Source organism: Bos taurus, chromosome 2 (genome assembly GCF_002263795.3).
Source record: "Bos taurus isolate L1 Dominette 01449 registration number 42190680 breed Hereford chromosome 2, ARS-UCD2.0, whole genome shotgun sequence".
Lineage (NCBI taxonomy): Eukaryota > Metazoa > Chordata > Mammalia > Artiodactyla > Bovidae > Bos > Bos taurus.
The window spans coordinates 131,839,550-131,861,677 of NC_037329.1; the positions used below are offsets into that span (position 1 = coordinate 131,839,550).

Here is a 22,128-nt window from a genome sequence, read left to right on the forward strand (position 1 = left end):
GGTGTTTGGTTTAACGTGATAGATGACATGGCAGCGCTGAGTCGCCTGCAGCTTCCGCTTTAAAGCTCCTTCACTTTGGGACGAGGTCCATTAAGCTCACTGAAGGTGTGCTATGCCTGTATTCAAACCAGCTAACTTACAGTGTTTCATTAAGTTTAAATGAGTTTTTTTCCCTTTCTAGCAAAAGAACATGATGCCAGTTTTCAAAATAAACTCATTTTAGTTCTTGCGAAAACCAACAAGCCAGTTCATAGCTGCATCATGAACTTGTTTCATTCAGTAAATATTTACTGAGCATCTACTCTGTTCTAAGTGCAAGAAGTATAACTGAATAAGACAGTCTTTACTCTCATGGAAACTCACATTTTTTATGGAAAATGAAAGCTAGAATTTTACATGTTACATCAGCATACTGACCCACTAAGAAGTGTCTGCCTTTGTTATGCTGGCAGATCTTTGATTTGGTTTTTGTCTTTTCTTAACATTTCAAAATACACTGTAGGTTATTTACAATTATTAGCCCAAAGATAGTTGTATCTGTTCTAGAAACGCTCTTCAAACAAATTATCATCATGGGTTTTTTGACATTTTTTCTTTCAAGTGGCTCCATTCCAGTCAAAAGGATTCTAAGCTAGAAAAAATAGTCTTAGGTTAGTGGATGTAATTCTGTGGTTTCATTACTTACGTTTTGTTCTTTTTTTTTTTTTTTTTTAATTTTCTTTTTGGCTGTGCCGTGCAGTTTGCAGCGCTCAGTCCCCCGACCAGGGACTGAACCCTGGCATAGAGTGAGCGTGCAGAATCCTAACCATTAGACTGCCAGAGAACTCCCTAAGTTTTATTCTTTAAAAAAAAAAAGGGATCCAGTGTTTCAATTTTCACCATGCTATTGGCCTTTATGCACTCCTTCATTCCGCATTTTGAAGAGAGGAGCATTTTTGCGTTCCTTTTTTTTCTAACTGAGAGATAGTTCACAGACTATAAAATACACCCAGGACTTCCCTGTTGGTCCAGTGACAAAGAATCCGCCTGCCAGTGCACGGGAAATGGGTTCAGACCCTGGTCCGGGAAGGTTCCGCGTGCCACAGGGCAGCTCGGCCTGTGGGCCACAAGCCCTGAACCTGTGCTCTAGGGCTTGGGAGCCACAAGTCCTGAAGCCCGTGCAGCCTAGAGCCTGCGCTCTGCAGCAAGAGAAGCCACTGCAATGAGAAGCCCGTGCCCCACAGTGAAAGAAGGCCGCCGCTCAACCTAACTAGAACCCCAATCGGGGACAAAGACCCGGTGTAGCCGAAAGTGAACGACTTTCTAAAGCCACCCGAAATTTACTGTGTTCACCACTGTGCAGCCATCACTACTCTGATTTCAGAATATTTTCCTCAAGCCAAAAAGGAACCTGTAATCCTTGAGTCGTCTCTCCTCATTCTCTACTCTCCTCAGCCCCTGGGAGCCACTTACTCTTTCTGTGGATTCACATGGATGAAATCATACATCGTATTGCTGTGTGTTTTGACCTTCAATCCAGCATTTTAGCAGATGATCAAACCTCACAAGTGTTTGCAACATCAGGAACCTGACAGTTTGATGTGCTGCTAAGTTGCTTCAGTCGTGTCCAACTCTGTGCGACCCCATAAACGGCAGCCCTCTAGGCCCCTCTTTGCCTGGGATTCTGCAGACAAGAACACTGGAGTGGGTTGCCATTTCCTTCTCCAATGCATGAAAGTGAAAAGTGAAAGTGAAGTCGCTTAGTCGTGCCTGACTCTTAGCGACCCCATAGACTGCAGCCTACCAGGCATCCTAGCATGGGCAACTGGGCTCTGGTCCTTTACATCTCTCATTCAGTGCTACCTGAGTCATTTGTCCTTAGGGTTGGAATTCCCGCATGAATTAGAGGCTACTACAGCATACCCTGACATTTCAGGTTTTATTTGTCCTCTCCAATGAGGCACATTTGGACACGGTGATTGATTTCCTGAACAGCTTGAGGCTACTTACTTGTCATGAGAGTAAAATTACTCATTAAGGAGTAAAAAACGCCTTGAAATGGAGCCCCTCCTACTCACTAGAACTTCCCTCGTGCCTCAGACGGTTAAGTGTCTGCAATGCGGGAGACCTGGGTTTGATCCCTGGGTTGGGAAGATCCCCTGGAGAAAGAAATGCAACCCACTCCAGTACTCTTGGCCTGGAAAATCCTGTGGATGGAGGAGCCTGGTAGGAGACAGTCCATGGGGTTGCAAAGAGTCGGACATGACTGAATGACTTCACTTTAACTTTTCTACTCACTAGTCCCAATTTATTAGTCTTGTAGATGATTACCTTTCCTATTCAATACACTTGAGCTCCATAAGTCTCAACATCCTCTAGCAGTTTAGGGAGAGATCCAGTATGTGCTCACTAGCTGCAGATGCCACAGGTATCCCTCAGAGGGAAAGTGATTACCTGTTAGTGTTAGGATTACCACCCACCCCATGCCCAAAAAGACATCATTGTGTGTTACCAAATCCTGAAGTCCTATGTCAAAGAAACCACGTGCCAAGTTTTTTTTTTTTAAATGAATATATTATTTGAAATAAATTTAGGCTTATAGAAGAGTTTCAAATCTAGTAGATTCCCATGTACCTTTCATCTAATTCCCTGTTATCATTAATGTCTTCCATTAGCAGGGGCTTCCCTTGTGGCTCAGCGGGTAAAGAATCCACCTGCAATGCTTGAGACCTGGGTTCGATCCCTGGTTTGGGAAGATCTAGAGAAGGGAACAGCTACCCACTCCAGTATTCTCTGGCCTGGAGAATTCCATGAACTGTACAATCCATTTGCTCACAAAGAGTTGAACACGACTGAATGACTTTCACTTACATTACCAGTGGACCTTTATCAGAACTAAGAAGCCAGCATTGGTACTTTGCTGTGGACTAAACTCTAGACCTTGGGTTTCACTACTGCCAAAATCACTGCAGATGGTGATTGCAGTGAAATTAAAAGACGCTTACTCCTTGGAAGGAAAGTTATGACCAACCTAGATAGCATATTCAAAAGCAGAGACATCACTTTGCCAACAAAGGTTCATCTAGTCAAGGCTCTGGTTTTTCCAGTGGTCATGTATGGATGTGAGAGTTGGACTGTGAAGAAAGCTGAGCACCGAAGAACTGATGCTTTTGAACTGTGGTGTTGGAGAAGACTCTTGAGAGTCCCTTGGACTGCAAGGAGATCCAACCAGGCCATTCTGAAGGAGATCAGCCCTGGGATTTCTTTGGAAGGAATGATACTAAAGCTGAAACTCGAGTACTTTGGCCACCTCATGCAAAGAGTTGACTCATTGGAAAAGACTCTGATGCTGGGAGGGATTGGGGGCAGGAGGAGAAGAGGACGACAGAGGATGAGATGGCTGGATGGCATCACTGACTCGATAGATGTGAGTTTGAGTGAACTCCGGGAGTTGGTGATGGACAGGGAGGCCTGGCGTGCTGCGATTCATGGGGTCGGGAAGAGTCGGACACGACTGAGCGACTGAACGAAATGGCCCTTTTTGTCCTTTTTCTCCTGGATGCAATCCAGGATACCACATCGTGTTTAGTCATCATGTATTCTCGGTGTCCTCTGACCTCTGATAGTTTTTTAATCTTTCCTTGTATGTCATGACCTTGACGTCACTGCTCAGGTATTTTGTAGAATGTTCCTCAGTTGGGTTTGTCTGGTGTTTTTCTCCTGATTGTTGTTCAGTCAATAAGTTGTATCCAACTCTTTGCAACCCCAAGAATTGTAGCACGCCAGGCTTCCCTGTCCATCACTATCTCCCTGAGTTTCCTCACACTCATGTCTGTTGAGTCGGTGATGCCATCCAACCATCTCATCCTCTGTCGCCCCCTTCTCCTCCTGCCCTCAATCTTTCCCAGCATCAGGGTCTTTTCCAGTGAGTCAGCTCTTCTCATCAGGTGGCCAAAGTATTGGAGTTTCAGTTTCAGCATCAGTCCTTCCAATGAATATTCAGGGTTGATTTCCTTTAGGATGGACTGGTTGGATCTCCTTGCAGTCCAAGGGACTCTCAAGAGTCTTCTCCAGCACCACATGATTAGACTAAGGTAATGAGTTTGGGATAAAAAGACTTTGTAAGTGAAGTGCCCTTCTCATATCGTAACAGGGGGTATGTGATGCTTCCATGACATCACTGGTGATGTTTCACCCTAACTATGTGGTTATGGTGGTGTTTGCCAGGTCTCCACTCCAAAGTTAGGTTTCTTTTCCCCTTTTCTTACTCTGGTCTGTTTGGAAGCTAGTCACTAACTATCAATTCAGATTCATGTATATTTATTTTATATTTTGAGTTATAATCCAAAACCACATTATTTGGTCACATAGGTTGTTCCAGCTTTGGCCTTGGGAGCACTTTTAGGTTGATTCATGTTTCTTTGACGTTTCTTCATCTGCAGTAAGTGCATTTTAGAGCACTTTGTGACAGTTCAAGAAACCGCTTCCTATAGAATCAGCCATTCCTTCTAGGAGCCTTGGTTTCTTTTAAGGGAATGGTATTTAGAAACCAAGATCTGGGCGTTGGGTGAGCTCATTACTACTGGTGTGTCTCTGCTTCTTGTTTTGCTGGCACTTTAAACTCTTTTTACTGAAGGTGAGATCTTTCTAGTTTCACAGGAACCCTATGGCTTTTTTAAAATACTGCCTCATTTTTTCTGGTACTCAGAAGACTCCATCCTATAGATACTATAATTATGTTTTTGCTCATTGTACATAGCAGGAAGAAAGGACTGAAAATATTCCCTCTCTCCCTGTGATGATGATTTAACTTTCCCTTAGCTAGCAATATTCAGAAAGTCTATTGAAGTGTACCATACAGAACAGTGTTAAAATGTTGCCTAGATGACTAACTCAGTTAAATAATAATAATGGGAACTAAGTAACCAGAAGTTAACTGACAGTGAAAGTACTGCATACTGAAACTTGATGAGATGCAGCCAAAGCAGTACTTTGAGGTAAATGTAAAGTCTTAGATTTATCCAGTAAACATGAAAGGGTTAAACAAATTAGGCTATCAGAGGAGTCAACTGGGAAAAAAAAAAAAAAAAAGGAAATGTTAGCTGGGTGGGTAGCAAGAGGTTGTACAGAAAGAAGTTGTAAGCCATAGTAGACAAGAGATGTTGACTGGCGTTGGGATATTTGTGTTCTAATGCTAACACTGCTGTTCACTGGCAATTTGTCCATTCTCACTTGTATGGGCCCCCACTGTCCTCACTAAAAAGAGTTTACTCTCAGACTTCCCTGGTGTGGTACGGAGGATAAGAGCCCGCCTGCTGATGCAGGGGACATGGGTTCGATCCCTGGTCTGGGAAGACTCCGTATGCCATGGAGCAACTAAAGCCCGTGCGCCACGGTTACTGGAGCCCTCTGCCTGGAGCCTGTGCTCTGCAACAAGAGGAGCCACTGCAGTGAGAAGCCCGTGCACTGCGACGAAGGGTAGCCCCTCTCGCCAAAGAGCCTCTGAGCAGCAGCGAAGACCCAGCACAACCAAAAAAAAAGTGTTTACTCATGCCAACCATCTGAGCACATCCAGAATCACTTTCAATACTGTTTCCCAAGCTTAACAATGCATTAAGTCTTGGTGAAATACGATATTACTAAACTTTTTGAAGAAGTAAGAGTCATGTATGGATGTGAGAGTTGGACCATAAAGAAGGCTGAGCACCGAAGAATTGATGCTTTCAAACTGTGATGCCAGAGAAGACTCTTGAATCCCTTGGACTGCAAGATCAAACCAGGAGATCAACCCTGAATATTCACTGCAAGGACTGATGCTCACACTGAAGCTCCAGTACTTTGGCCACCTGATGTGAAGAGCCAGCTCACTGGAAAAGACCCTGATGCGGGGAAAGATTGAGGGCAAGGGAGAAGGGAACGACAGAAGACGAGATGGTTGGATGGCATCACCGACTCAATGGACATGAATTTGAGCAAGCTCCAGGAGATGGTGAAGAACAGGGAAGCCTAGCGGGCTGTGGTCCATGGGGTTGGACATGACTGAACAACAATAAGACTATCAAGATTTTCTGAAATTTTCTAAACAAATGACTATCCAACACTTGAACTTGTTCTAGCAGTGATTTCCTTTCTGACTCTTCTGTTACATTTACCTCTTACTGATAATATGTCTTCTGACCAGGTCCTAGGAAACCATCTTTGGCAAACCTCCACCAGCACTCCTATCTAACTGCTTCCTAGAACGTCGAGTGCTGTGGCTCAGCACTGCTGCATGGTAGATTCACCTGGGAGTTTTCAAAAGTACAAATCTTGGGACTCAACCTCAGGGCAGTTGTTTCTGAATTTCTGGAGATGAAACCTTGGCATCGTTTTGTTTTTAAGTTACCTAGGTGACTCTAATATGAGATCACTGTGGAATAGTGAAAATAACCTGATCTGCCAAATAGTTTAGAGAACAACTTATATTTTCAAGTTTTTAAAACATATTTTTCAACTGCAAGGTGTTGGTTGGACACACAAGTGTGGCATCACAAATGGCACATGTTTTGAAAATACAGAGCTATGGAAGCAGGTAATGGGCGCCCTGTATAAACCAGGGGCTTGGGGTATGCTTCCTTTAGGAAGAGAATTTTAAACTGAGAAGTCTAAAGAATTAAACCGTTATGGGATGGGTTCAAGTAGACAAAATCATGAGTGCAAAGGAGATGCAGGGTGTATTTGAAAAATGAAGCAAGAGTGCCAGGGATGGTGAGAGTTCATTCTCACACGCAAAAGTAGAATTTGAACATGACCTATGACAAATTAATCCAGACAAACACTTTCTGGACTAAAGGATGAAAAGTACTTTTTGAAAATTGCCTTATACTATCAATTCAGTAGCATTTGCTGGAGACCTACCATCACTGGTTTGTGCGTGTGCTTGCTTTCTTTTTTTAAAAATAAGTTCTCACTTAAGAATGGCAGTAGTTTTTCATCATTTAATGATCCACAGCCCCAAAATTTAGCAACACGGCGGACTGGACTAGCTTCTGGCTCTTTGGAAAGCAGTTTAAGGTTGCTGCTGCTGCCATTGTTCAGGCACTTCAGTCGTGTCTGACTCTGTGTGACTCTATGGACTGTAGCCCACCAGGCTCCTCTGTCCATTAGATTTTACAGGCAGGAGTACTTAGAGTGGGCCCCCCTCCAAAGGATCTTCCTGACCCAGGGATCAAACCCAGGTCTCCTGCATTGCAGGCAGATTCTTTGCTGCTGAGCCACCAGGGAAGCCCATATCTAAGATTAAGGTCATTGAAAGTATGGACCTTAGACTGGCAGAATCAGTATCAACTGTGAGCACGTCAGAAATGCCCATACACAGACCCTAACCTACTAAATCAGAATCTGAAGGAATGGAAGGAGCCCAAGAAACGTTTAACAAGCTCTCAGGCACACTGAAGTTTGAGAACTACCGCCTAAGGAACACTTTGTATCCCTGCCAGTTTACAAAGCTCTTCACCAAAAGCTAATTAAAAATAACTGCTATTTGTAAAACATTTCAGTTCAGTTCATTCGCTTAGTCGTGTCTGACTCTTTGCAACCCCAGGGACTGCAGCACACCAGGCTTCCCTGTCCATCACCAACTCCTGGAGCTTGCTCAAACTCATGTCCATCGAGTCAGTGATACCATCCAACCGTCTCATCCTCTGTCATCCCCTTCTCCTGCCCTCAAATTGCCAAGCATCAGGGTCTTTTCCAGTGAGTCAGTTCTTCGCATCAGGTGGCCAAGTTATTGGCGTTTCAACTTCAGCATCAGTCCTTCCAATGAATATTCAGGACTGAATCCTTTAGGATGGACTGGTTGGATCTCCTTGCAGTCCAAGGGACTCTCAAGAATCTTCTCCAACACCACAGTTCAAAAGCATCAATTCTTCGGCACTCAGCTTTCTTCACAGTCCAACCCTCACATCCATACATGACTACTGGAAAAACCATACCTTTGACTAGACGGACCTTTGTTGGCAAAGTAATGTCTCTGCTTTTTAATATGGTGTCTAGGTTGATCATAACTTTCCTTCCAAGGAGTAAGCGTCTTTTAATTTCATGGCTGAAATCACCATCTGCAGTGATTTTGGAGCCCCTCAGAAATAAAGTCTGTCACTGTTTCCATTGTTTCCCCATCTATTTGCCATGAAGTGATGGGACCACATGCCATGATCTTAAGTTTTCTGAATGTTGAGCTTTAAGCGAGCTTTTTCACTCTCCTCTTTCACTTTCATCAAGAGGCTCTTTAGTTCTTCGCTTTCTGCCATAAGGGTGGTGTCATCTGCATATCTGAGGTTATTGATATTTCTCCCAGCAATCTTGATTCCGGCTTCTGCTTCTTCCAGCCCAGCGTTTCTCATGATGTACTCTGCATATAAGTTAAATAAGCAGGGTGACAATATACAGCCTTGACGTACTCCTTTCCCAATTTGGAACCAGTCTGTTGTTCCATGTCCAGTTCTAACTGTTGCTTCTTAACCTGCATTCAGATTTCTCAGGAGGTAGATAAGGTGGTCTAGTTTTCCACAGTTTGTTGTGATCCACACAGTCAAAGGCTTTGGTGTAGTCAATAAACCAGATGTTTTTCTGGAACTCTTTAGCTTTTTGGATGATCCAACGGATGTTGGCAATTTGATCTCTGGTTCCTCTGCCTTTTATACATCCAGCTTGAACATCTGGAAGTTCACGGTTCATGTACTGTTGAAGCCTGGCTTGGAGAATTTTGAGCATTACTTTGCTGGCATGTGAGATGAGTGCAATTGTGTGGTAGTTTGAACATTCTTTGGGATTGGAATGAAAACTGACCTTTTCCAGTCCTGGGGCCACTGCTGAGTTTTCCAAATTTGCTGGCATCGAGTGCAGCACTTTCACAGCATTATCTTTCAGGATTTGAAATAGTTCAACTGGAATTCCATCACCTACACTAGCTTTGTTCATAGTGATGCTTTTTTTTTTTTTTTTTTTTTAATTTTATTTTATTTTTAAACTTTACAATATTGTATTAGTTTTGCCAAATATTGAAATGAATCTGCCACAGGTATACCTGTGTTCCCTATCCTGAACCCTCCTCCCTCCTCCCTCCCCATACCCTCTCTCTGGGTCGTCCCAGTGCACCAGCCCCAAGCATCCAGTACCGTGCATCGAACCTGGACTGGCGACTCATTTCATACATGATATTATACATGTTTCACTGCTATTCTCCCAAATCTTCCCACCCTCTCCCTCTCCCACAGAGTCCATAAGACTGACAGTGATGCTTCTTAAGGCCCACTTGACTTCCCATTCCAGGCTGTCTGGCTCTAGGTGAGTGATCACACCATTGTGATTATCTGGGTCGTGAAGATCTTTTTTGTACAGTTCTATGTGTTCTTGCCACCTATTCTTAATATCTTTTTCTTCTGTTAAGTCCATACCAATTCTGTCCTAGAAATAGAGCCCATCTTTGCATGAAATGTTCCCTTGGTATCTCTAATTTTCTTGAAGAGATCTCTAGTCTTTCCCATTCTATTGTTCTCCTCTATTTCTTTGCCTTGATCACTGAGGAAGGCTTTCTTATCTCTCCCTGCTATTATTTGGAACTCTGCATTCAAATGGGTGTATCTTTCCTTTTCTCCCTTGCTTTTATCTTCTCTTCTTTTCTCAGCTATTTTAAGACCTCCTCAGACAAGCATTTTGCCCTTTTGCATTTCTTTTTCTTGGGGATGGTCTTGATCACGGTCTCCTGTACAATGTCATGAAAACATTTAGGCTTTGCTTTCTCGTCTGTAATACAAAAATACTAAGCCCTTTCTACATCTGCATGACTTGGTGTCATCTAATTCAGTCTTTGCACTAGCCCTCTGGTACATATGTAAGTTGGTACTGCTTGCTTTCAACAGTAGGGATCTAAATGCCACAGAAGTTTTGTACCTAGCAAGCGTCAGCGCTGAGACTCACAAACCGGGTTTTTTTGGAAGGCAGTGATTTCCCAAATATATTCTCTATCACCACCAGAAGTCTTTATTCTACACTTGGGAAAATGGTATAGTGGATATTCATTGGAGTATTGGAATTGGAAAAATATAGAGTCTTTAATGCAACCCTGCCTGGGTTGTTTCCTCATCTGTAAACACCATCCACCTCAGTAAGGTTGTTTTGAGGATTAATTAAAGGAAAGATAAAGCCCCCAGCATTCTTCCTGGATCATCTGGGGCCTGTCCTCCCTGTGTCCAAAGTTCTCTTTCTATCACATTCTACAACCCTAGTCATAAGGAGAAGGCAATGGCAACCCACTCCAGTACTCTTGCCTGGAAAGTCCCATGGACGGAGGAGCCTGGTAGGCTGCAGTCCATGGGGTCGCACAGAGTCGGACACGACAGAAGCGAACCCTAGTCATAGCCACATACAAAATTGCACTACAGTCCTTAACTGTAGATCATGGTTTGCCCATCCGTGTTTCTCTACTGTTGTGTAGTTCAAATTTTTTTTTTAATTGTTGTGTTTTCCCTAGGATGCCCTGAAGTCTCAGGCTTCTCTTTTGACAGATAACAAATAGGAGATTTAGCAGCTTTTACTTTCCACTTTTCTGAGGATTCAATAAGAAAGGCATTGAAAAAAAGGTAAAACATCTTTTGGGGCCATAAATTAATGGTATCCTTTGCAAGTTACACATTGCCCTATCTATGACAGAAAGAAAAAATAACTAGTTTTTGCTATAAAACCATAACAAACTACTAAAAATACCAAGTACTTAAAAATACATTCTGGAAAAAATGCGTATGATGTCATATACAGCTCTGCCCTTGTTCCTAATGTTGGAGATGCTAACTACTTTGGATAAAGAGACAGCTATGCTAGCTGGTTAGACTAAATCTCAGGATTTTAAAAATTATCATAGACTCATTCAAGTAGAGTGTAAAGCAGAGACACAAAAATTTCAAATTTGAACATTTGAAATTTATGCCTTTTTGGTCAAAATGTTTTTTCTGTTGGGAAGAACAAAGACATCACTGATAAATCAAAATTTAAATTTTAAAAGTTGAACTAACAATCTGAGTCTCAATCTTGACATGCTGCTCTTTCCAAACTTCGGGCTGAAACTTTGACAACCTTGCTGCAAGTATTTCTGGAATATTCAAAGCCAGTGTTTTACGGTATTTTCCCTTTTTGAAAAAACTTCATTTTCTCACCACTGGCAGTTTCACTTTGTTTTATAACAGGGAAAGATCCTTTCTGTCACCATTTTTTTGGGACTCCAGTTTTATTTTGTTTTTTAACAAACAGGTCCAATTTAATGATTCTTTTAAAAATATCTTTTGTCTCCAATCACAAATTTTTATTCGTGTCTTCCTTTAAATTACTGGGTTTTTATTGGAGGGGAAATCTTTCTCTTTAAAGAAACTCGCTCAAACTTCCCCATAACCATGAAGGAAAGATGTGTTATGGTGACGAACTCATTTTGCTGGGTGGGACTAGCCTGGTTTAAACACTGAAGGTCCTGCCTCACACTAACTCAACCTCCTCGCGGCCGGTAAACCACGAAAGTCCACAACCCTGGTTGTCGCTGATCTGTCACTTAATCTCCTGCCACCGTCACAGGCCTGGTTCCCCTCATCTTCCTGCAAGTAAGATTTGCCCTTAAGAGTCACAAAGTAGTTGTAGAGGGAGAAAACAGTACTGTTGGCAAATTTGCTTCGTATTAACTGTCAACACTGGATATATTTTGATTTTTAGTTAAGTTTGGCAAATCAAGACTGTCCTTATAATGTCTAAAATGTGGTTTTCTTGCTTCTGGTGTTTAAAAGAGGGGGAAGGATGGTTCAACACATACAGTTCCCAAAAACTGACATGAGCCGGACTTGAAAGCAAATCCTGTTTCTTTCCCTAAGAGATGCAGGACCAAGTGCCTTAAGGACCTTGATTAGCCACCTGTAATGACATTCCCAAGAGTTTTTGTTACTTTGAAGACTGAATTGTAACTTTAGCCAATATATCAGCCACTTCAAACTTTAAAGGACAGCTTTTAAAACTTACCCTCCTCAAAATGATAGTAAACTCTTGGCATTAACACTTTTCAGATCTCTTCAAGGAGCTAGAAACATTGACTCCAATTTAACACCAGAGGGCTAATGACATCTGGGACAGAGGCTCTCAAACTGTGAATGGCAAAATTAATGGATTTCATCCAGCATTGTAAATATATATATTATACACACACACACACACATATGGGGGGAGAACTTATGAGGGTAAATGTTATTTTGTAAAGTTTTATTTGGTTTGTATATTCTGATATATGATCCTTTATCCAAAACAATTGGGATCAGACATATTTTAGACTCAGAATTTTTCAAAGTTTAGAAAGAAGTGTTTCATTTTGATGACTACTAGGATGAATAGAGTTAAAATTATTGTCACCAGGAGTAGAATAAAGTGCAGCACTGGCAGAGGAGGATCCACGGTTGTTCAGTTCAGTCGCTCAGTCGTGTCCGACTCTTTGTGACCCCATGAATCGCAGCACACAAGCCCTCCCTGTCCATCACCAGCTCCTGGAGTTCATTCAGACTCACATCCAGGGTTGTTACTTATCTCTAAACCAGGGATAAGTAAACTTGGCCTAAACTCTCTAAACTTGGCCTCAGGAAATAAATAATAAAAGAGAAAAACCATTAAAGGCGTAGCAGTGGTGAAGTGATATTAAATGTTTTATCAGCCTCCATGGTTTTTTGTGTGTTTTTTTTGGCCTAATAGTATAAATTGTTCTTTTGCCATCCCTTTTCAAGCTGCAACCAAATTTGAGAGTCATTTCCAGTCTTCCTGGCTGGAAACCAGAAAAGTCAAGTGACCCCAAGTCCTACTAGAACCGTACCTTCTTAAGGAACCAATCTCCAGCCAGGCTTTTGGTTACTTCTGTGTGAAATTACAGAATTGGCCTTGATTTGTGGGGAAAATAAAGACAGACTTGCTAGGAACAGAAACATCTCTTCCCACCAGACAATCAAGAATTATTCTTCAAACGTCTGTTTTAACACACAGTAGAATGTGAGTAAAATGGTGGATGTATCCTTCACGCTCAACCTCATGAGGCAGTGTCATAGCTCTGGTCTGGAATATTCCTGGAACCTGAAATTGCTTCAACTTCTATCCTTATGCCTAAATCTCCAAAGTCACATTATTTTGTTTTTCTATACAAAACACAACCTTTTAGCCTAACAGACTTAAGTATCACTTAGTGAAGAATAGCAAAAAAAAAAAAAAAATCTATTGCGTTGACAACAGGCCATGAAGTCTGCAAAACTTGCTAAAGTTTCAACAGGGACTTGGCGTCTGAAAAAATGGATGTTTTTGTCAAAAACTAGAGATGCTGCCGGAGAAGGCAATGGCACCCCACTCCAGTACTCTCGCCTGGAGAATCCCATGGGCGGAGGAGCCTGGTGGGCTGCAGTCCATGGAGTCGCGAAGAGTCAGACACGACCAACTTGACTTTCACTTTTCACTTTCACGCATTGGAGCAGGAAATGGCAACCCACTCCAGTGTTCTTGCCTGGAGAATCCCAGGGACGGGGGAGCCTGGTGGGCTGCCATCTATGGGGTCGCACAGAGTCGGACACGACTGAAGCGACTTAGCAGCAGCAGAGATGCTGCAATTGCATTTTGGGGCTTTTCTAGTTCACAAAATCCTACATTTCCTCATGATTCTGGGACTCCTGAGTCATTCCTCTAACCTTGATGGCCCTGGGAAGTGTGAAGTCATCACAGAAAACAGCACAATTACTCCTTTTCTTTCTCCTAGGAGCTCCTCCTCTACGCAGAGTTCTTACACTTCTGAGCCCTGACTATGCAATGGAAAGCTTTATATTTCAAGTTCAGAGGTTAAAACAATGAATTCTCAATTATCAGTTTGAGGCCTATATGTTAGCTCTCCTTGATATTAACATTTTAAATATTTTAGAAGAGAGTGAAGCTTAAAAGGAATGAATGGTGCTAACTTCAGGGATTTTGATTTCAGTGTGAGAGGTCTCTTCTTGCAAGAGGGTCTAACTGATGCTCTGATCATAACCTCCACACACTCACTCCATGAGAACAGAGCTGCTCTTCAACTTGCCAAAGTTTATGTTCCCTCCAGTGCAGAATGTCAGACAGCCTAACAGCTTAAGTAAAGGGTACAAAAATCATCATGTAACTCTGTTCTCAACAAAAAAAAATGAATGATGTTTTTACTAGTATAGCTTAAAGAAAACCAAATGAGATAAACTATAAAACCATACCCCCATGGAATCTTAACTCAGATGCGGCTAAGCATAAAAATCAAAACCGACCAGATGTTACATTTAGCAGAGGTAAAATGCCTCAAGCAATATACGTGTCCAATAAAAACTTCAAGTCCTTTTTTTAAGTGAAAAAACACATTCAGACTTAAGGAAATGGTAGCTTTAGTGCCTAGCTGGGGGGTGGGGGTGGCGTGTGTGCAAATACCTCTGTGCACACGAAGAATTGCCTCTGTTCTAAAGAACAGAGTAAGTTGTGTGTGTGTGAAGCAAAAAATCTGTGTAAAGGTGGAATCTAGTTTGCTCTTATCTGTGTCAGCTCCTTGTCTGAGATGGGGGAAAGGACATTTTCGGGAAAAAGTATGTTTTAAGCAAATACATAAAAATAGAAGAGTCTTTTTAAAGGAGACAAAAGATAGAAACGGTGATGAGATGAACCCAACTCCTTGTGAACACGTTTAATGGGACACCAGGATGCCGGGGCATTGGTAATGCCATTGGGACATTAATGGTAACACTCACCTTGTAAGGAATTTGTGGTTGTGGTGACATTTTTATATAGCTGACTTTGGGACGGATGGAGTGGGAAAGCTGGTGAGACAGTTAAAGTGCTCATGGCAACGCCAGAGCCTGAGGACTGGCTTATGAAGTGCTTAAAATGGTTTGATAATAAAATCTTTAGGACAGGTACCCGCATTCGACTGCTTCTCACACTGTTCTGAGCCTCGAGGCTATTGTAGTTTACTATTTCTCCGTGTATTCAGGAACCAAGCCCCCTCTACCCCCGACAAAACACCTAGTTTAGATACATCGAATTTTCCCAAAATCGACTTTGAAAAAGTTATAACGTTTTTCAGCAGTAACGTACATAGCCTAAACATGCTGGTAACTAACGTAAAGATGACAATTCGAAGGGAATTCCCTTTCCAATCCCGACGTTTCCTTCTTGAGGACACTCCCTGCATATGTGGATGAGGGAGCCCGGGAAGACCCCTTCATTGACTAGAAAAGCAACTTCTACAGTTCTTTTCCTGAGGCGTTCCTGCGTCCTGTGAGGAGACTTCATAGGAACGAACGTGAGGTAACTGCACACTCTCCGCTCTCTGGGTTTCTAATCATTTTGTCGTCTTCAAAGAAGGGGGTCGTTCTTGTGCTCAACTCGGGAGCGGGAAAGGCCAACCCCCTCCAAAGGCAGACGGGGAGCCGAAGTGGAAACTCAGGGACGGAACCCGAGGACACCGAAGCCACAGCCAAGACGACTGGAGCCACCCGAGAGGCGCCGGCGGCAGGCGCGGGGACACTCAGCGCCGCCCCGGCGTCCCCCGCGCCGGCCCCGCCCGCCTTCTCGCGCCCCCGCGTGCCCGACCAAGGGGAGGCGAGTCTCGCGCGCTCCCTCCGCGCCCGCGGGCTGTTGGGGGCGCGGCCGCCGGCGCGCGCAGGGGAGGGGGCGGGGCCGGCGTGAGGGATGGGCGCGCGCGCGGGGCCGCGAGCAGGGGGGCGGGGCGGCAGAGCTCGGCGGCTGGGCCTGGAGGACAGCGGTGGCGGAGGCGGCGAGCGGCAGCGGGAGCGGAGCCGAGAAGCCTCGCAGCACGCGGGCGCCAGGAAGGGGGGAGCGCAGAGGTAACGCGGGACGGAACGGGCGGGCGGGCAGCGGGCGCAGGCCCGCTGGACCCCGAAGGCGGGCGGAGAGACCGCTCGCCCGGGGCGCCGACGCCGCTCCCTGAGAGGAGGGGGGCGGGGCGCTGGCGTCCCCGGAGGTGGCGCCTTTTATTTTTTTTTGTCTGCCTGCCCCGGCCGCTCCGCCCCCTCTTCCCCTCCCCCCGCTGTGAACCGAGCCCCCTGCCCTTCTGGTGGAAGCCGCCTCCGGGGCCTTGTGGCGCGCGCGCGCTCCCGCCCTTGTTTTGTTTGGACCGGGGGGGAGGTGAGGGAGCGCTTCCCTGATCGCGGGCCTTGCCTCGCAGCGCGCCTGCGCCGGCGTCCTCCCGCCCGGCTCTGATTGGCTAAGGGCTCGCGCATGCTCCCGAGGCGCGCGGCGGGCCCCCGCCCTCCCCCCTCACCCCACTCCCTCAGAGGTTTTCGGAGCCGGTTCGAAAGATGCCGGCGGCGGTGACTGGCTGTGGCGGACCCGCCCCCCCCACCACCCTCCCGGGGTCCCCGCCCTCGCCGCCGCTGCCGCCATTACGGAGCTCCCAGCGGTGAGTGCGCGGGGGGCTGGTGCTCGCGGTCCGCCGCCTCCTGCGTGGCGCGCGCGCGGGCGGGCGGGCGCTGCCCGGGTCGCGGCGTCGGCCTTCCGGAGCCGGAGCTCGCGCTGAGCCCGCCGCCCTTTGCCTCGCCGCCTTCATCCCGGCTCCGCTCTCCTCTCCCCCACCCCCCGCCTTGTGCTCGGCGCTCCCCGCCTTTGTCTGCTGGTCTTTCCGCCCGGGTTTTCGGGCCCGGCGCGGAGTCAGCTGTTCGCGCCCCTGAAAAGCCGCCGCCGCCGCCGCTGCTGCTGCTGCTGCTGCCGCCGCCGCCACCCGGGACTCAGCTTTCGTTTTTACCCCCGTTCCCATGGCTTTCGTCGAGCTTGTGACTCACTGCTCTGTAGACGAGGTGGATTTAGTTAATATAGTCAAGCCTGTGAGTAGGGGCATTTGTAAAGAGCTGGAGGTAGGAGGGGTGAAGTGAGAGCCCCAGATCAAAGGGTTTTTTGTTTTTTTAATTATTGACCGCTTGTCTATGATCGAAACAGGGCTTCCCTTGTAGCTCAGTTGGTAAAGAATCTGCCTTCAGTGCAGGAGACCCGGGTTCGATCCCTGGGTTCGATCGCCTGGAGAAGGAAATGGCAACCCACTCCAGTATCCTTGTCTGGAAAATCTCATGGGCAGTGGAGCCTGGTGGGCTGCAGTCCATGGGGTCGCAAAGAGTCCGCCACGACAGAGCGACTAACACTATGATTGAAACACCTCTTTGAGGGACAGTCCCCCCGCACAGAGAACGGCCAAGGTGAACTTGACCCCTCTTTCCATGTGTACCTTTTCTTTCTGCGCTTATGCTTCCTGACCTTACGTTACATTAAAAAGTGACAGTCTGGTTCGAAGTGCAGCTGGGAATTCCCCTGGGGCTTCACGGACAAGCTGACTTGTCTTAGAGTGACGCTAGACATGGCTAGTTTGGAAGATTTGTTTAGTCTGGTATAGGCGTGAAGCTGTTAACGAAGTTTTAAATTCATTGCTCTTTTCAGAAAATTTAGTGCAGCGTGTTTCAGAGTAGAAGTAACATTTTTAGAGGGTAATTTTGGCCTTGTCGAATTGGAAGATTGAGGGCGATATGTTGGGAGGAAGCGTCCTGAACTCTTCGTGTATAGATGAAAACGCTCACTCTTCAGCCAGTTAGATCGTCCTTATCTTAGGAGGAGGTACCTGTAGTGTCCAGAGCATCTGTGTCCGAGACAAATACTAATTAAGTAATACTGATTTATTTGAAATACAAAAGTGGGGAAAAAAGTTTCCAGCAAATTGTAGGCATACGTTTTGTGACATTACTCCGTAAGTCTGAATATAGTGAAAGACTTTAGATTGGGAACAATTTAGTGTAATCAGTGCAAGGCTAATGACATTATAATACGTAAGGTATTGGCAGACATTTTATGGTAAAATATGAAATAATAGTACTTTCCCTAAAATGCATGTTTTCAAGGATATCAGAAAACTGAAATACATTGTTGAACTCCTGCTTATTTTTCTAGTGCTTGCACTTAAGGTAGAGAAAGTAAATTAAAACTCTGAAATTATAGACTTTCTACTTTTACAACCTTTTCTTTATTGCCTGTATTTAAACAGCTTAGCACTTCCCTTGAAAAAAGCAGATCTTTGTATTGTTCATCTGACATTATACTTAAAAAACAAAAACAGATTCATGACCACAGGAAGTCCACACACACCACAGGTAAACTGAGATTGGTTTGTCACATAAGAACCCAAATGAAAAACTTACTCAAGTTTCGTTCATTCTTTCACTTTAACAAATATTTGTAGAGCACCTGTTTGGAGCCTAGTATGTTTCTTGGGCAGGAAGTATAGGGCAGTGAACCAGCCAGATAAGATCTCTGTCAGGGAACAAGTGCGGCAGTCTAAAAGTCTGATCATTCAGAAGCGCAGCATCAACAGTTAATAGGTACTTGTTAAGGTAGTTTTAAGTTAACCATCCAGATAGTTTTGTCAGCTCTGTGATGAACCATGAACTGAGGAAATAAGTCATTAACCAACCTATTATAAAGAGAGCCTTAAGCTACATGACCTTTATTAAGGAAATTCAGAGCTGAGGCAAACATTTCTTAATGTTTATATTGTTTTAAATTTTTATTTTTTAAGTGTTTTTTACACATGTTGAACATAGAAATAAGTACTGCCAGGTGTCATTGTTCATTCAACATTTGCCCTGCGGTTGGTTGGTTTGTTTGTTTTTTAATTTATTTTATTTTTGGCCGCACAGGATTTTTGTTGCCGGGTGCGGGCTTTCTCATGGTGGTGACTTCTCTTGTTGCGGAGCGCCAGTTCTAGGCATGTGGACTCAGTAGTCGTGGCTTAGTTGCCCTGCAGCATGTGGGATCTTCTAGGACCAGGGATTGAACCAGTGTCCTTGCATTGCAGGGCAGATTCTTAACCACTGGACCACCAAGGAAGCCCTCCCCCCAGTATTTATGCTGCACCCACTGTATGTTGGGCATGCTTCTAGGTACTGGGGATGCAGTGATGAATTAGTTCTAGCCCTTGTAGTACTTACATTCTGCTGGGAGAGACACATAATAAACAAGCAAATAGACGTATATTGAGTTATAAGTGGTGTTAAATGCTGTGAAGAAACCTGAAGAAGAAAAAGAAGGATAGGAGGGCTTTCTGAGGGGGACACTGTGCTGAACCTGATTGAAATATCCAGGGAAAGAATGTCAGAGTGAGAACACAGCATGTGCAGAACACACACTGAGGACCAGAAGGTCTGTGTGTCTGGACTCAAGAGAGGAGAGTGATGGGGAGGTTTAAGCAGGAGAGTGTCAGGATCTGTTACTGTGGTGGGTGCATTCAGGAAGCTTGGCAAAGCAACTTATTTTTCAGTTATTCCAACCTGGGCATACTTACCAGACCTAATTTAAACTGATATTCTTGTCCTCGGGTCAATGATGTCGGGTGTCGATGGGCCATGTACTTGTTGCCCTGGTTTTGGTCAATTTTATCATTTTGGCATTGAGAATAATTTCTTTGCACCCCCACTCCCTAAAATTTGTTTTAATTTTGAGCAATTGGTAAATATAGAGTTGACTGGAAATGTTTTGATATTTTTTTAGTGTTTTATTTACAGAGAGAACATATATTCTTTTAAAAGATGTTCTATGAAAAGAGACTCTTGAAGGTTTTGTTAATTTCTCAGTATCATTTTCAGCCTAGCTAGTATTATCGTGGGTTAAGAAAGATGAATTAGCAGTATCACTTTACCAAGAATAACCTGATGGTGAAATTGTGCTTATGAATGGTATTTACCTGTAGAATTATCAGATTTGTGTTTTTTTTTTTTAATCAAGGAAAGTATATTACTGTGTAAGTGCTAGTTGGATGAATAAGCAAGTTTATGTATTGAAATTTTTCCAAGGTAGACTTTTAGCTTTCACAAACCTAAATAATGCCCTTAAGTCCATTTTGATTAGAAAACAAAAATTTTTTTGCAAGTATATTTATTTTTATTAAATTTATTTATTTTTAATTAAAGGATAATTGCAATATTGTGTTGGTTTCTGCCGTACATCATCATGGATCGGCCATAGGTATGCATATGTCCCCTCCCTCTTGAGCTTCCCTGCCACCTCCCACCCCATCCCACCCCTCTAGGTTGTCACAAAGCCCCGCCAAAACAACTGTTTTTATTTCTGTGTTTTATAGTTTTTGACATAAATTTCTATATGAGCATTTTAAGTAGTCTTTGTAACAGTTAATAACTATTACCTGACAAATTGAAAGCTCTTAAATTCCTAGACAAGTTTAGAGCCTAAAGCAGAAGTTGAATGAGTAGTCTCCTCTTGCCCAGTTCTTCATTAATGTTCATTAGCACAAAGATCTAAACACCTGACTGATCATTTTCTTTTCTTTTTGAGAAATTTTTATTATAAAGTGTCCTTGATTCTCAGATGAGATAAGGGGAGCAGAGGGTATTAAGTGATTAGGTAAATTTGAGTGATCTTACATAGATTTTATTTTTCAATATTTAATTTTGTTCTTAAGGTCTTAGAAGCATGCTTAATCTCTTAGGTGATGGTCTGAATTTGCTTTTCTGAGTCTGGAGGCTTTTAGACTGTTACGTTCTTCAGCAGTATTTTTGTCCTTGTATAACTTCTCTGATGGAGATGGAGTTAAGTTTGCAGTTAAGTTTCCTGACCCCTTTGAGAACATTAACAACATTTCTCTCTTTAGTAAAATGATCCTTGAGTAAACATAGATGAACCTTTTCTGGGTCTTGTAGTCTGTTCTAAGCTCCTGATAGTAACAGGAGACAGGATGGGGTTAGGGTCTTATGAGCTTTCTTGTCCTGGCTGCCTTTGTTCATGTGGAAGGTGCAGCGGCTGCTGTGGCTTGTGCGTTTGTCTTAGTCGCTGCTTTACACAGTGTGTATTTTGATAGTAATTTTTATCTTTCTGAATGATAATTGACCAAGTCATCTGTCATTTACAAGTTTTATAGTGAATTTTCCCCCCTTTGGATGTATATTAAATTTAGACGTTTTAGTTTAGTTTTGTTTCTATAATCTTCACACCAGGTCTTTTCTGTGCTTTAGGTTGATGCTTCACACTGAAACCATTAGGAAAAATCCTTGTGGTTAACAGCAGAGGCTTCAGAGTGTAACCTGTACTCGGGCCTAGAAATTATTTTAAATGGCGACTGATACGTCTCAAGGTGAACTCGTCCATCCTAAGGCACTCCCACTTATAGTAGGAGCTCAGCTGATCCACGCGGACAAGTTAGGTGAGGTAGGGGCTGACACATTCTTGAAGCTCACTCTTGGATCAGTCCCTGACTTCAGGCCCTGCTGGGTCCTTCTTGGTACCTGTTCCTTCCTCTGCTTTGGGGAGTCTGGGTTATGAATCTAAAAAAATCAAGTAGATACAAAGTTCTTTTCATCTTCCCTTATCCCTCAAACTCCTGAGAAAACCTCCAAGCTTCTAAATTTATTTCAAATCAAGTATAATTACTTACTTCCATTTGAAATTCTAGCTAAAATAAAACATTTTGAGAACTACTTCTTAAGAATCATATTTTCATTTCAAAAAAACTTGTTAAAAAGTAATTTGCATCAGATCCTGGAGTCGACTTGAAGAATTCTCCTACATCTTCTGACACCTAATTAGCCCCCCTTGAGAAAGAGAGAAGAGATAAATTGTTTTTGCATGTGTGATTATGGCCATTTCTTTTCTTAGAAGGTAGAAGATAACACCATGCCGATTCGTCGAGCTGTGAATTCTACCCGGGAAACTCCTCCCAAGAGCAAGCTCGCTGAAGGAGTAGAAGAAAAGCCAGGTAAAGTAAAGCAGTGGACAGCTTAAAAAGGCCAGCGTTTCTGCTCCAGGTTAGAGTGTCCCATAAATTCCCTTGAACGTAAGTGTTTGTGGGGAGCATTTAGAGAGAGAAGTGGTACCAGTTGGTATGTCATTTCTGGACCCTCTGGGCAAAGAAAGAATTTCATCTTGTCTCTGAAGATTTTTAGAAGGCAAAAATTTCATGTTCTTAGAATTAAAAATAGAAAGATGGTTGGAGAGAACAGAAATGGTCAAAAGTGTAGTAGCTTCTGGGCATACAGTGTCATGGGGAGGAAGACTGGGTGGAAGGCTCGACTGGAAGTCATGAGGAGGCCATAAGGGAGC

At 43.8% G+C, this 22,128-nt stretch overlaps 1 protein-coding gene across 13 annotated transcripts in view; it reads left to right on the forward strand.

Annotated features, from left to right (window-relative positions):
- The first annotated feature begins 15,734 nt into the window (after nucleotides 1–15,734).
- The window catches only part of HP1BP3 (heterochromatin protein 1 binding protein 3), a 39,257-nt gene continuing 32,863 nt past the window's right edge, over nucleotides 15,735–22,128 (forward strand). For 2 of the 13 annotated variants that reach the window (XR_009496851.1, XM_059892917.1), the window contains exons 1-4: nucleotides 15,735–15,866; nucleotides 19,986–20,040; nucleotides 21,045–21,237; nucleotides 21,685–21,784. Coding sequence is in view for 12 of the 13 variants with exons in the window: in XM_059892917.1 (XP_059748900.1) it covers nucleotides 21,142–21,237; nucleotides 21,685–21,784 (196 nt within the window). In the remaining variant the exon portion in view is untranslated. 13 annotated transcript variants of the gene reach the window in all.